The following is a 15,858-nucleotide window of genomic DNA, read 5'->3' on the forward strand; positions in this document are numbered from 1 at the left end:
AGCTTAAAGAATTGAAGGCCTACACTTCAAGTAAAAAAGTCAACATCTTCAGAAAATTATAAATAAAAATCTCGTCTTTTTGTTTTCCCTCAAATAATGTCTCAGCAACAGTATTTAAGCACTCCTCCACAACTGTCCCATCACTAAATGTTTTTTTATGTTGCCCCAAAATCCACGATACCTTTAGTGAACATTTGTTTGCACGTTGCTGGGCTGTAAATGTATGCATGATGAGTCAGGTAGACCGGTCTTACTGGGCTTGCCATTTGGAGATGCCTGCTCTACAGCATGTTGGCATCACAGGAGTCTGGCTGCAGTATCTTCAGTGTAACAATGATCTTAATTGATTTTCTAAACCATGGATAAAAAAGGGCGTAGATCAGAGGGTTTAAACAGGAGTTAAAATAGTACAGACATATTACAAAGGCAGCAGATGCAGCATTCACAAAGTTATCTTGGCCTGTAAGAGCAACACAATAAAATGGGCAGAGACATAATAGAAACACAACTATAACAACACCAAGAGTCCTGGCTGCTTTCAATTCAGATTTTTTAGCAGTTACTTTCCCTGATTTCTGGAGTGTAACAGCTGCAATATTGGACCTCATCGCACGAGCCTGAGACACAGCCACCACAAATACTCTCATATACAAAAGAACAATAACAGTGATGGGAACTATGAAGGAAAAAATAAGGTCTGCAATTCCAGCTATGTGGCTAGTGTAAAATACACATTCTCCAAAGCAGGAGTGATATCTGCCTGGTTGCTGTAGGACATCCTTCAGAATGAGACTTTGAAAAATCACAGAACATATCCAACACAGACAAATACAGAATTGGACTCTTTTTTGTGTGATTTGAGTGGAGTAATGCAGAGGATGACAAATAGCCACATAGCGGTCAATAGATATAAGCACCATGGTTCCTACTCCAGCAGAGGTAATAATGTATGCTACATACTGATACACAGTACACATGAGGTCACCAAGGAACCAACATCCATCTATGAGCATAATTTGAAAGAACATGAGGATACCCACGAAGAAATCTGAGAAAGCCAGAGAAAGGAGGATGAGGTTGGTGGGGGTGTGGAGCTGCCTGGGGAGGGAGACCAACAATATATTTATCATTTATTATATCAATCATCATTCAGGTAACAGCAACTAGACAAAACTGACATAAAATAACATTATTTCCCCAGTTCTTTACAGCTTAAGATATTTTTAAATATTTTTTATGAGTTTCAGAAATTAATGAAAGTCTACTTGAAGTGGGAGATAGAGATGATGACCAGCAGGTTAAGAGCTGCAGTGAGCAGAGAGATGGAGGACAGCAGAATGTAAGTCAACATGGTCTCAAAGTGAGGACGGATGGGTTTTCTGCAGGAGATGTTGTGGAGTTGTGGAAAGCAAAGTTCACTTCCCTCCAAGGTCTCCATTGCTGGAGGGACGAGAAGCTGCTGAACTCAGGCAATGTTTGGACTAAAGCTCTCTGTCATACAACTGATTTATCTTTATCTTTCCTACCCACCCCTCCTTCCTCCTCACCTCGGCTGCTGTTTTTTCTCTCCATAGAGATTGTACTATGAAGTACTATGCCCCCGTCTGTGCGCATCCTCCTCACTGTTGGTGGATTTGGATGTTTATGTCTACCTTTGGCCATCTGCGAGATCACCTATTTTGAGGTTGGCTGAGATTAAATTATAAATCATGCCTTAAGTGGGAGAACAATCTCACCCTTATCGCTAGTTTTGCACACGGATTACTGTTTTGGCCGTGCTAATGCTGTAAAGCCACTACACTATTCATACACACCCATGTGGCAGTATAACCTTCATGCATGGGACTATCCAAACCTCCTCAATTATAATTACTTTAAAACTTACCTGTAATTCTCTTGATGAGGACCAGAAAGGGAGCATACATTACACAAAATTTAAAGGTCCAGTGTGTAAGATTTAGCCAGATTTATTAGCAGAATGTGGCAGAGATTAAATATCAGATTTACGTTTTGATGACCTTTCTAGTAGTAGAGGTCTTCTAGTAATGAACTTTTAATTGTCCCAGAAGTTAAAATAAAAAAACAAATTGAGTCATCCTTTTATTACTTCATGTCTATTTGTATTAAAAGTGCTATACAAATAAAGTATGTGTAATTGATTGGTTGATAAAAGACATTGCTAAAGGTGAAAGGGCCCAGTTGCTTTGTCTGCAGTGCCATGTTTTAGAATTGCCAAAAAGCTGACAGATCTTATAGATGATCCTTGAGCTGTGGTTGTGTGTGGTTGAGATTACCAAAAATCTTAACTTTAATCAAAACAGTTACACAATTCAAAGGAGTATTTACTAGTGAAATATAGAAGGATACAAAATCCAGGCAGGCAAACAAAGTACAAAGGACTAAGCAGAAGCTGAATCCAACTAGTCTAGGCTAGGTCAAAAAACATGCAGGGATAAATCTGCAGAACATTTCTTGACCGGGCTGATGCAGGAAAAGTGGAAAGTGGGATGAATTGAGGAAGAGCAAGGAAGACATAGGTGCACCATAGCAGGGTTGATAACCTTTGAGATTGGAAATGGGTCTATGAAACTGGGAGCAAGGTTCTGGTACTCTAGCCTCAATGCTATGTCCCAAGTGGAGAGCCAAACAAACAAAGCCCAATAAGGTGCTGTGGTACCCCTCCAGTTAGCAGTACTCTGATCTCTCTCAGAGGTCTGGATGTTTGTCCAACATTAAAGAGACCAGCATGTATATCCAAAAACATTTATTAACAAGATAATAAAAGCATAATCATGGATTAAAGCAAAAAAGCAAAAATGTTTTCAAGCTGCAGTCAAGTCACCTTCCCTATTTGCAACTTATGAAACACCTGCTAAAAAAAACAAGATATACAACCTCACTCCACTCATAACCATGTTCTCAAATGCAGCCATCAAGTTTAAATACTTATAGTGTTTTACAGGACGATGCTTTGAACAGATGTTCTATTCACACTTTTCTTTTTTGTCTTTTCAATATAATTTTTAATTTATGAAATTCCTTCTTTTTTTGGGCCAAGTTTGCCTCAAGTTTGACTCTTTCAAATAATAACCATCTACAGAACTTTTTAAGTCTGTTATTTTTCTACTCCTTCTTCTTCTTATCATCATCATCATCATCATCATTAATTATTATTATTAACATTGTTTCAAGTGGACCTCTAATCATTTAACAGAGAAATACATCATCAAACAGCACCAGGACAAAATAACAATAAGAGCAACTTTTGCAGCCTTGTGACAAGTTTCAACCTTTACAAAGAGTTGGTTTTCTAAGAGTCTCTGCAAGACCTTCCTCACATGCTCTTGTAGGGATTTGGAAAAAGACTAGGACAGGGGTGGGCAAACTTTTTGACTTGCGGGCCACATTGGGTTCTAAAATTTGACAGGACCTCATAGCAATTATTATTATTATATTACTGTTATTGATGTTGCTTTGAATGTTCCACGAAGGCTTGAAAAAAAGGTTTCAACAATGAGTGTCATTCTTTAAAAACAATCTTTGTGTATGTTATTAACATCTTTTTTAAACACATTTTAACATCTTTGTGTGTCTTTAAACATATTTAAATACATTTAAACACATTTTTGTTAAAAAAAATCTTCACTTTTCAACTTCACACAATTTAACTTTTCAGCTGATTTTTTAAACATGTTCACTCATCAGACGTTTGCAGGCCGAGTAGCCCTAAAAGTTATCGCGCCTTATTGGCAGGACCCAAGCCTGGCCCCGTCTCTGCCAGACTAATAATGAATGTCTTCACCAGTGTGGCAGAAGAAAGAAGACCTCGAGTTTTAATACGACACAATGTTTGAAACAAGCGGTATTAAAGAATATGAAGCAGCAGGTAGCAGTGCTACTAAGGCTAAAACAACACAGAGAGTGGATGATTGACACCTGTCGACCAATCAGAGTCAGGAAAATCGATTAGTACCGCCCACATTCACCTTTGACCCACCAATGACAATCCAGAATGAAGTAAACCCAAAGGTAGTATATCGCACCAAGAGGTCACACTTCACTGTCAAAGCCTGTTTGTCTTTATGTAAATAACCAGGAGCTTCATGACTGATTCAAACTAAAGCAGAGACATAGCAGAGACATTAGCAGTGTTTCTTCATGCTGGACTAGGATATCGTCAAGGTAAACAAAGACAAACTTATTCAGCATGTCCCTGAGCATATATTAACTAGGCCTTGGAAAACTGGAAAAGGCATGACCAGGTATTCACAATGGCCATTGTAGGTGTTACATGCAGTTTTCCATTCATCCCTCTCCCAACCAAGTGATAAGCATTTCTGAGTTACTCTTCATGCTGCAAAGCACTAGCTTGAGTGTTGATCTTCTCAGAGTCATCATTAATCATTAATCATAGTTTCCGAGAGAAGTACTCTTCTGTGAAACAAACTACCATTCTGGGTTTGGGAGGCAGACACGGTCAACACTTTTAAGAACAGACTTTCAGCTTTAATTTGAGGGTATTTACATCCAAATCAGGTGAAGGGTGTAGGATTTACAACAGTTTGTATATGAGCCTCCCACTTTTTAGGGACCAAAAGTAATGGGACAAATTAACAATCATAAATCAAACTTTAACTTTTTAATAATTGGTTGCAAATCCTTTGCAGTCAATTACAGCCTAAAGTCTGGAATGCATAGACATCACCAGACGCTGGGTTTCATCCCTGGTGATGCTCTACCAGGCCTCTACTGCAACGGTCTTCAGTTCCTGCTTGTTCTTGGGGCATTTTCCCTTCAGTTTTGTTTTCAGCAAGTAAAATGCATGCTCAGTCGGATTCAGGTCAGGTGACTGACTTGGCCATTGCATAAAATTCCACTTCTTTGCCTCAAAAAACTCTTTGGTTGCTTTTGCAGTATGCTGCAGGTCATTGTCCATCTGCACTGTGAAATGTCGTCCAATGAGTTCTGAAGCATTTGGCTGAATATGAGCAGATAATATCGCCTGAAACACTTCAGAATTCATCCTGCTGCTTTTGTCAGCAGTCACATCATCAATCAATACAAGAGAACCAGTTCTATTGGGAGCCATACATGCCCACGCCATGACACTACCACCACCATGCTTCACTGATGAAGTGGTATGCTTTGGATCATGAGCAGCCTTGCCTTCTCCATACTCTTCTCTTCCCATCACTGTGGTACAAGTTGATCTTTGTCTCATCTGTCCATAGGATGTTGTTCCAGAACTGTGAAGGCTTTTTTAGATGTTGTTTGGCAAACTCTTATTTGGCCTTCCTGTTTTTGAGGCTCACCAACGGTTTACATCTTTTGGAGAACCCTCTGTATTAACTCCGAAGTCTTCTCTTGATTGTTGGCTTTAACACACATACACCTACCTCCTGGAGAGTGTTCTTGATCTGGCCAACAGTTGTGAAGGGTGTTTTCTGCATCAGGGAAAGAATTCTTCGGTCATCCACCGCAGTTGTTTCCCGTGGTCTTCCCGGTCTTTTGGTGTTGCTGAACTCCCCGGTGCATTCTCTCTTTTTAAGAATGTTCCAAACAGTTGATTTGGCTACACTTTATGGTTTTGCTATCTCTCTGATGGGTTTGTTTTGATTTTTCAGCCTAATGATGGCTTGCTTCACTGATAGTGACAGCTCTTTAGATCTCATATTGAGAGTTGACAGCAACAGATTCCAAATGCAAGTAGCACACTTGAAATGAACTCTAGACCTTTTATCTGCTTCTTGTAAATGGGATAATGAGAGAATAACACACACCTGGCCATGAAACAGCTGAGCAGCCTATTGTCCCATTACTTTTGGTCCCTTAAAAAGTGGGAGGCTCATATACAAACTGTTGTAATTCCTACACCCTTCACCTGATTTGGATGTAAATACCCTCAAATTAAAGCTGAAAGTCTGCAGTTAAAGCACATCTTGTCCGTTTTATTTCAAATCTATTGTGGTGGTGTATAGAGCCAAAAAGATTAGAATTGTGTCAATGTCCCAATATTTATGGACCTGACTGTATATTATTACTGTCATTATTGCTACCATATCTCCATTACAGTTTATAGTTAGTTTATGATTTGCTGCTGCTGTGCATCTGTGTCTCTCTATCTCTATCACAGGTTCCACTGCTACTGTAATCATTTTATCATTCATTGTAATTCATTGTCATTTTATCATTCATTGTAATTCATTGTCATTTTATCATTTATTGTAATTCATTGTCATTTTATCATTCATTGTAATTGTACAATATGTTTCTGTTGATTTGTTCTGTACAAGTGACATCTATTGCACGTCTGTCCGTCCTGGGAGAGGGATCCCTCCTCTGTGGCTCTTCCTGAGGTTTCTTTCCTTTTTTCCCTGTTAAAGGTTTTTTGTGGGCAAGTTTGTCCTCACTCGAACCGAGGGTCTAAGGACAGAGGGTGTCACTCCCTGTACAGATTGTAAAGCCCTCCAAGGCAAATGTACTTTGTGACTTTGGGATATACAAATAAAATTTGATTTGATTTGATCATCATCATCCAGGCAGGCAAACAAAGTAAAAAAGGACCAGGCAAAGACATAATCTAAATAGGCCAAAAAAGGATCAGGATCAAAGACCAAAAAAGGACCAGGATCAAAATATAGGCAGGCATAAATCTGGGATCTGGAAAGCTAATGCTTGTGCATGTAGTCAATCTGGCAGCATCCAAGTGACTAAAGACTGACCATACTAAAACTGACAAAATAGAGTTTCAGAACAAGGTTCAGGAACAAGGACCATGCCTTGAACTCATCACATTTCTGTATCTCAGGTACTTAAGCACCCCTTATCCGTTCACTGAGTTCACTTTGTCTCAGTTTTCAAATGAACCACAAATATCCTCAGCCACAAATATATCCAAGTGGACAGTCACCTGCCTCAAACAGTCCCTCAACGAACCAGTCCCTTCCATCAACAACAAAGTGAAACTTCAATTTCTCACAGACTCCCAACACAACTACATTCTCCCATACCGAGCTCCACAAACACTTCTGGGTCACCATGGCAACACTGATGATGTCACGACTCCAGTCTCAATCTAGGTTGCAACTACCTCCCAGACTGCACCCATGACAATGATCCACAGTGGCACATTCAGCCAAAACCCAGTTTCCTCCTGTTTCTTCCTTTACCCCCTCCCTCCCATTGTGTAAGTCTCTTAAGTATTTCATCTTCATTTTCACTTTTATTTCATATTCATTTTCAAGTATTTATCTAAGCCCTTTTGTACTCATACACAACTACGTGAACTCCTGACTAGCCTGTTAAGCTTCCCCCAAAGACCCTCTTTTTATCACAGAGACCGGCAGAATCTTTTCACACTTTGAGTGTATCTGATCTACATATACTAGGGGCACTCCTCTTGAGTCAGAGCCGCCCCCACGCTTCAAGACAGGGAATCCCAGACAACATCATAAAAATATTTGGTCGCTGGTCCTCACCAGCATATCTGACATACATTTAAAGTGATCTAATCTGACGACAAAAACACCCCTCAAATCTCTCCACCCAAAGTTTTCTTTTGGGGTTTTAATAGATAGCAATCTCAACTCCCTCCTGTTTCCACCAACCGACTCCAGTCAACCTCCGAACTCGTCCGTCAACCAATGACTCTGATTTTTTGTTTCCTCATCCCTTATCCATCCATCCCTTTACCTTCATCTCTTCATCCTCAATTCGTCATCCCTCAACCCTTCAACTCTCATCCCTTCATCCCTCATTCCTCCTACAGCACATCATCTTGGATCACCCTTATCCATGACATGGAATAAACCTGTCTATTGACTTAAAAAAGACAGAGAGATTTTTCTGAGATTTCTAGCTTCTGCAATGATTTATTGAAGTTGCAAGAAAAGAAGAAACAACGGTAGAAGAAAAGGTCATTTTTTTATTTTTGTCTCGTAATCTACAAATTAAGAGACAGCAACTGTGTAGCAGCATAATTAAGAGGTTTATGTTCACCCTAGAAGGATATAACTATAATGTCTACTACTAGACAATTACATTACTAGACATTTTTTGCATTCCTTTTCAAAACCCACCGTGCTAAAGTACAAAGCCAGCACAACAGATATCTGTCACAGTCATGAACAAACCACAGATTATTTCAGGCACCATGCAGCATGTTGGCATCACAGGAGTCTGGCTGCAGTATCTTCAGTGTAACAATGATCTTAATTGATTTTCTAAACCATGGATAAAAAAGTGCATAGATTACAGGGTTTAGACAGGAGTTAAAATAGACCAAACATATTACAAAGGCAGCAGATGGAGCATTGAGCAAGTTTTCTTGGCCTGTAAGAGCAACACAATAATATGGGCAGAGACATAATAGAAACACAACTATAACAACACCAAGAGTCCTGGCTGCTTTCAATTCAGATTTTTTAGCAGTTACTTTCCCTGATTTCTGGAGTGTAACAGCTGCAATATTGGACCTCATCGCCCGAGCCTGAGACACAGCCACCACAAATACTCTCATATACAAAAGAACAATAACAGTGATGGGAACCATGAAGGTAAAAATAAGATCTATCAGTACAGCAATGTAGTTGATGACAATGATACACTCTCCAAAGCAGGAGTTATACCTGCCTGGTTGCTGTAGGATATCCTTCAGAATGAGACTTTGAAAAAACACAGAACATATCCAACACAGACAAATACAGACTTGGACTCTTTTTTGTGTGATTTGAGTGGAGTAATGCAGAGGATGACAGATAGCCACATAGCGGTCAATAGATATAAGCACCATGGTTCCTATTGAGGCAGAGGTAATAATATATGCTAGATACTGATATAGAGTACACATGAGGTCACCAAGAAACCAGCATCCATGTATGAGCACAATTTGAAAGGACATGAGGATACCCACGAAGAAATCTGAGACAGCCAAAGAGAGGAGGATGAAGTTGGTGGGGGTGTGGAGCTGCCTGGGGAGGGAGACCAACAATATATTTATCATTTATTATATCAATCATCATTCAGATAAAAGCAACTAGAGCAAAGACTCAACACAAAAACATATTTTGGAAACAATTCCTCTGTCTCTGTTAATACCAGTCAGTTATCACTTATCAGTTAAAAATTAATGAATGTCTACTTGAAGTGGGAGATAGCGATGATGACCAGCAGGTTAAGAGCTGCAGTGAGCAGAGAGATGGAGGACAGCAGAACATAAGCCAGCATGTACTCAAAGTGAGGACGGATGGGTTTCCTGCAGGAGGTGTTGAGCAGTTGTGGAAAGCAAAGTTCACTTCCCTCCAAGGTCTCCATCACCAGAGATAGTTGAAGCTGCTGAGCTCTGGCAGTGTTCTGACTAAAGCTTTCTGTCATACAACTGATTTATGTCCCTGCCCAGCCCTCCTTCCTCACTTCTACTGCTGTCTCCAATGAGATTGGCTTACTTTGCCTTCTGTGACCTCCTCCTTAATATTAGTGATTTTGGTTTGTGTTTATGTCTGCAGCCATGAGCTTATGGACAATTTTAGAGGTTGTTTTCTACACAAGGTTAACTTTTTCCCCATTTGGCTTAGTTGATATTGCCTTTTTTACAAGAAACATGTTTCAGACAGGCAACACATTAAATAAAAGAAACTGGGTGGGTCAGATTTATTTTTTGGTCAGGGGCCGGACAGGGATGACACAAGCAGAGTCTCCCTGGGAGGCTGGATCCAGAGCAGGGCTTGGTGGAGCAGGCGAGGGCAACAGGTCAGGAAGTCAAGGGCCGGAGAGCTGAGCAGAGCAGGCAACAATCTACAAGGGAGATCACAAAAAGTCAGCACAGGAAAAAACGTCTGAACAATATCTAAGGGCTTGATGCACAGTACTAACAGATAGTGGCTACGATCTGGCAGCGTGGTAGTGGCAGGGCTGAGAAGTAGCAGGATGATTACAGGATTGGGTGCAGCTGGTGGTTCCTGCTCTGCCTCCAGCACACCTGAAACAATCACACACAAAGACTGCGGACAGGACAATTAACCCCTGGAAGTAGGAGTGGCAGAGGTAGATCTAACAGTACATACCTGTGGAGGCATTGGTGAGGGAGTTATGGGCATATTCCACCCATGGCAACTGGGAACTCCAACGGGTCTGGTTGGCAGAAACTACATAACGCAGGGCTGCCTCCAATTCCTGGTTTGCCTGCTAGGTCTGTCCATTAGTCTGAGGATGGAAGAGAGACTAACCGTACACCCAAAAGCGGAACAGAAAGCCTTCCAAACTTAGGAAATGAACTGGGGTCCTCTATCCGACACAATATCAGCCGGGATACCATGTAAACGAAAAACATGGTTCACCAGGAGGTCAGCAGTCTCCCTGGAAGATGGTAGTTTAGGCAGGGGGATGAAATGAACTGACTTGGAAAATCTGTCAATGATTGTGAGAATGACTGTGTTAACATTAGAAGGAGGGAGACCTGCGACATCGGCTGTGAACTGGTGGGAGAGGGCGTCTGGCTTGATGTTCCTGGAACCAGGATGATAGGTTAGAATGAAGTTGAACCTTCCAAAAAATGATGCCCACCTGGCTTGCCGGGAGTTTGGTTGTAAGCTAGGTTCTTATGGTCTGTCCATACGATGAAGGGCTGTTTGGGTCCCTCTAGCCAGTGTCTCCATTCTTCCAGGGCTAGTTTGACTGCTAGGAGTTTCCGATTGCCAATTGTGGCATAGTCTGATGCCACTGTAGGTTCTTCAGCAGGTAATGACTCAAACGGGGATGACGTTTTAACTTTTTTATTTTGGTTCACAACACAAAATAGCTCAGTCGGTGTCGTCGCAGGCATCTCCTTTCTCAGGGCTGCCGACAGCCGACTGCATTGGTCCTTCTCTCGTGTGTGTCTCTGTCTCTGCCAGGTCCAGCACGCTACTTATATGGAGAGAGTGATTAGCTCAACAAGATACCGGTGTGCTAATCACTCTCACCTGGCGCTCCTCTCCTGAGCCCTCCCCACACCTCTCTCCTGCAGTTGATGCACCACGCCCCCTCCACATACCTCCACCACCCGACTTAGGCTGGGGAGCCGTCCAGTGGGAAAGGAAGTCGGCCACAGCCATATGTGCCCCTGGCCTATGGATCACCGTGAACTTAAATGGCTACAGTGCCAGATACCAACGGTGATCCGGGCGTTGGCATCTTTCATGCGGTGGAGCCACTGGAGGGGAGTGTGGTCCGAGCAGAGGGTGAATGAGCACCCCAGCAGGTAGTACCGCAGAGCATCGACCGCCCACCGGATGGCCAGGCACTCCCTCTCCACGGTGCTGTACCTGGCCTCCCTTTCGGACAGCTTCCAGCTGATGTAGAGCACTGGGCGGTCGATGCCCCGCACCTGCTGGGACAGAACGGCCCCCAGCCCTCTGCCCTCTGCATCAGTCTGCAGGACAAAAGGGAGAGAGAAGTTAGGTGTGTGGAGAAGAGGCTCCCCACAGAGGGCCTGCTTTACCCTCTTAAGCGACACCTGGCACTGCTCCGTCCACTGGACCTGATCTGAGGCACCCTTTTGGGTGAGGTCGGTCAAGGGGCTGGTCAGCTAGGCGAAGTTGGGAATAAATTGCCGGTAATAGCCGGCCAGCCTCAAAAACGGCTGCACCTCTTTTTTGGTCTTGGGCCTTGGGCAGGCTGCAATCGCTGCTGTCTTATCTACCTGTGGACGCACCTGCCTGCCACCCAAGTGGTACCCCAGATATCGTACCTCCCTTCGTCCAACTGCACTTCTTCGGGTTGGCCGTGAGCCTCGCCTGCCTCAGTGACTCGAGCACTGCGGCCACCTGCTGCACATGCTCCGCCCAGGTGTTACTATGGATGATAACATCATCCAAGTAGGCGGCAGCATATGCAGCATGCGGATGCAGCACCCGGTCCATGAGGCGTTGAAATGTGGCTGGGGCCCCGAACAACCTGAACGGAAGTGTAACGAATTGGTACAAACTGTACGGAGTGGAGAAGGCCGTTTTCTCCTTAGACTCTGGAGATAAGGGAATCTGCCAGTAGCCCTTGGTCAAGTCCAGCATCGTGAAAAAACGAGCAGTGCCAAGGCGATCCAGGAGTTCATTGCCCCGGGGCATAGGATACGCATCGAACCGTGAAACATCATTCACCTTGCACCAAACAGACCCGGATAGACCCATCTTTCTTGACTACAAGAACGATGGGGCTACACCAAGCACTTTTGGACTCTTCTATCACACCCATTTCCAACATGGCTTTCAATTCTGCCTGAACCACTTTTCTCTTGTGTTCAGGTAGCCGATAGGGCCGTGAACGCACTGTCACGCCCGAGTGAGTCTCAACATGGCTTGTGCGTCCTGGCAGGGGGGAGAACACATCAGCGTAACAATGCTGCAACCTGGCTATGTCTGCTCTCTGAGACGGTGAGAGATGGTTTTCACAAAGGAGCGAGGCAGGATTGGTCGATTTTGGTACCTCAGGCCCTAACTCATCTCTCTCTGCAATTGCCATCACCAGGGAAACAGACTCAGCCTCTCTCCAAGCTTTAAGGAGGTTAAGGTGATAAATCTGTGTCGCCCCTCCCCTGTCAGATCGCACAAGCTCATAGTCAACCTCGCCCACTCGCCGTGTGACCACAAAGGGCCCTTGCCACTTGGCGAGTAATTTGGAGTTGGAAGATGGGAGTATTACAAGCGCTTTATCTCCCGGTGAGAATTGTCCCTAACCCTAACCCTAACCCTCTGTTGTACAGCCGCTGCTGAGGTTCCTGGGCCCGGAGCAAATTCTCACGTGATAACTGTCCTAGTGTGTGGAGTTTTGCTCTCACATCCAGGACGTACTGAACTTCATTTTTACTTGGGCTCGGACCTTCCTCCCAGCTTTCTTTAACCACGTCCAAAACCCCACGTGGTCTCCTGCCAAACAGCAGTTCAAAGGGTGAAAATCTCGCGCAGGCCTGGGGCACCTCGCGCACTGCAAACAACAGAGGATCTAGCCACTTATCCCAATTGCAACTATCATCGTGCACAAACTTACGGATCATGGACTTCAAAGTCTTATTCAGGCACTCAACGAGGCCGTCAGTTTGAGGGTGGTACACACTGGTTCGAATTGACTTGATGCCCAATAATCCGTACAGTTCTCTGAGTGTTCGTGACATAAATTGGGTGCCTTGGTCAGTCAGGATCTCTTTCGGTATCCCGACTCGGGAGATAACTTGAAACAGTGCCGATTCTATTGGCCTGGCATTCAGGACAAGACGCACACCAGCGGTGCACGTCTGCCCAAATGCCAGGCCAATAGAATCGGGCCATTACACGGTTCAGTGTTTTTTCACACCCCATATGTCCAGCCATCGGGTTATAATGAGCCGCCTCAAGACTATTTCCCGGCGGCTTTTTGGTACCAACAACTGGGTAATTATTTCATCTGTCTGAGTTTCACGGCTCACTCTGTATAATGTGTACCTGCGCAATGAAAAGTGTGGATATGTTAACGCTGCGTCAGGGCACACCATGTGACCATCAATTTTTATCACTTGGTCAAAGGCAAAGCATAGAGTATCGTCACGAGACTGCTCGAGTGGAAAATCTTCCATGGAGTCAAACACAGGAACCGCCTCCTGAGAAGGTACCGCTGGCTCCACCTCACCGTCTACAGTGTCGGACAACCTTGCGTCACCGCTGAGCACAGCGCACATATCCCATGCCCCCCTCGGCCGTGAACGCACCCCCACACACTGCCCCACTAGCTTATCAAACCCTGGCCACTCAGTACCCAGAATCAAGGGGTGCATCAGGCGGGAGCTAACCGCAGCCTTCACACTATGCTTTTTACCCATAAACTGAATTTTCACTGGTACTACAGGGTATTTGTGAATATCCCCATGCACACACCTAATATCCACCTATCCTGCCTCTATCAAAGGCCCGGGTCGAATCATATTCTGGTGAACTATAGACTGCATGCAGCCCGTGTCCACCATCGCCTGATGTGTACCCCCCTGGATCCTTACCGGAACGCTGTACGTCCCTCCTGGACCGGGGGAGGGTGCTGGAGGGCTGACAACCCGAACAACTTGACCGATTTCCATGAGCGGGCACTCACGGCGTAAGTGTCCGGGTTCTCCACACCTCCAACACTCCTGCCCTGGCGCCTGAGGAACCCTCTGTGAGTCGAGAGCAGCGCCTGTAGCGGCTGGAACCTGGGAAGAAAAGAAAGGAGAGGGAGGCTTAGTGCGGGGAAGAGGAGAGGGTCGAGCGGATGTGTGTGGCGGAGGACCGGGCGCAGGTCTTTTCCGGGGTGTCGGCGTGGGGCAGGTGGGAGAGGCAGGCCGACCCTCATGTGCCCGGGCTCGCGAGAGAACGGCCAGATGGTCCTCTGCCAGGGTGACGGCCGCGGCTAGGTCCGCCGGGTGGTGGCAGCGCACCCAGTCCAAGGTGGCAGCTGGGAGCTTCTCCACAAACTGCTCCAGGATGATCCGCTCCATTAACCGGCCCTCGCCATCCCCGGGCTGCAGTCATCTCGTTGCCGCGTCTTTCAGCTGCTGGGCGAAGGTGAACGGACGATCAGTGGGTTCCAGCCTGCTCCCCGGAACCGGCAGCGATGGTCCTCCGCGGAGAAACCCAGCCTGCTGTCGCCTCAAACATCTCCACAAATGTTTGCGGGTCATCATGCACCGACATTTTGTGGAGCATGAGCCTGGTGAGCGCAGGGGTTGGAGACGCTGCCCCTGCCCAACTCACCATCACCTCCAATAGCTGGGTCTGTCTTTCTGCCTGGTTCTGGAGCGCTGCCATCTGTTGCCTGCCGAGCACTGCCTGGTCCCGGTTCACAGCAGAAATCTCCACCAGCATTTGTGCCAGCGACATTATTGGTTGCTGTGGCTCCATCACCACTTGTCTCTTTGTCCTGCCGACTGCATTGCTCCTTCTCTTGTGTGTGTCTCTGTCTCTGCGAGGTCCAGCACACTACTCTGTTATATGGAGAGAGTGATTAGCTCAACAAGATACCGGTGTGCTAATCACTCTCACCTGGCGCTGCTCTCCTGAGCCCTCTCCACACCTCTCTCCTGCAGCTGATGCACCACGCCCTCTCCACACCAATATCACAATTCCTTTCCGCTGCAGACAGCTTGTGTGAAAAAAAAAAAAAAAAAAAAAGGCACATAGGTGGAGCTTCTGGTCAGCAGGGGATCGTTGAGAGGACAGCACCAGCTGTGGTATCTGAAGTGTCCGTCTCAACAATGAACTAGAGGTCTGGATCCACCTGTGTGATAACAGGAGCAGAGGTAAAACGGCGCTTGAGTTCCTGAAAGGCAGTCTCTCCCCCAGAGGTCCACTGGAAAGGAGAGGTGGTGGATTGAAAGCTGTCTTCCACTCATCCCCCTCCCTGATGCGAACAAGATGGTAGGCATTCCGCAGGTCCAGCTTGGTAAAGACCTTCGCTCCATGGAGGGGAAAAAGTTCTTGACAGTTATATTGTTCAATTCCCAGAAGTCAATACAGGGCCTCAAAGTACCATCTTTCTTATCCACAAAGAAAAAAATGTGCACCCACCAGAGTGGACGAGGGCCTGATGATGCCTGCAGCCAGTGAGTCCCGGATGTAATTTTCCATAACCTCCTGTTCTGGACGTGAGAGATTATACAGGCGGCTACTAGGAAGAGGTACTCCAGGCTCCAGGTCAATGGCACAATCATAGGGCCGGTGCGGAGGTAATGATAGAGCACGATGTTTGCTGAAGACAGGAGCCAAGTCATGATAAACGGATGGCACTGAAAACAAATCTGGTGGTTCTGGAACAGACTGAGGCACAGATGAGGCAGGAGCACGGGCAGAATGCAGACAGTTAAAATGACAAAAACTACTCCAGGAG

The 15,858-nt window shown here is 45.2% G+C and overlaps 2 protein-coding genes across 2 annotated transcripts; both read right to left on the bottom strand.

Annotated features, from left to right (window-relative positions):
• Positions 1-281: 281 nt before the first annotated feature.
• LOC104939114 (trace amine-associated receptor 1-like) lies at positions 282-1,351 on the bottom strand. Its single transcript, XM_010755594.3, has 2 exons — positions 1,266-1,351; positions 282-1,098 (listed from the first exon to the last, which is right to left on the bottom strand). Exons 1-2 carry the CDS (start codon positions 1,349-1,351, stop codon positions 282-284), a joined length of 903 nt encoding a protein of 300 aa, XP_010753896.3.
• Positions 1,352-8,143: 6,792 nt separating this feature from the next.
• On the bottom strand, positions 8,144-9,312 carry LOC109140705 (trace amine-associated receptor 13c-like). The gene is made up of 2 exons (XM_019268261.2): positions 9,140-9,312; positions 8,144-8,969 (listed from the first exon to the last, which is right to left on the bottom strand). The coding sequence occupies exons 1-2, from the start codon at positions 9,310-9,312 to the stop codon at positions 8,144-8,146; spliced, it is 999 nt and encodes a 332-aa protein (XP_019123806.2).
• Between the last annotated feature and the right edge of the window lie 6,546 nt (positions 9,313-15,858).

This window comes from Larimichthys crocea, unplaced genomic scaffold, assembly GCF_000972845.2.
Source record: "Larimichthys crocea isolate SSNF unplaced genomic scaffold, L_crocea_2.0 scaffold392, whole genome shotgun sequence".
NCBI lineage: Eukaryota > Metazoa > Chordata > Actinopteri > Sciaenidae > Larimichthys > Larimichthys crocea.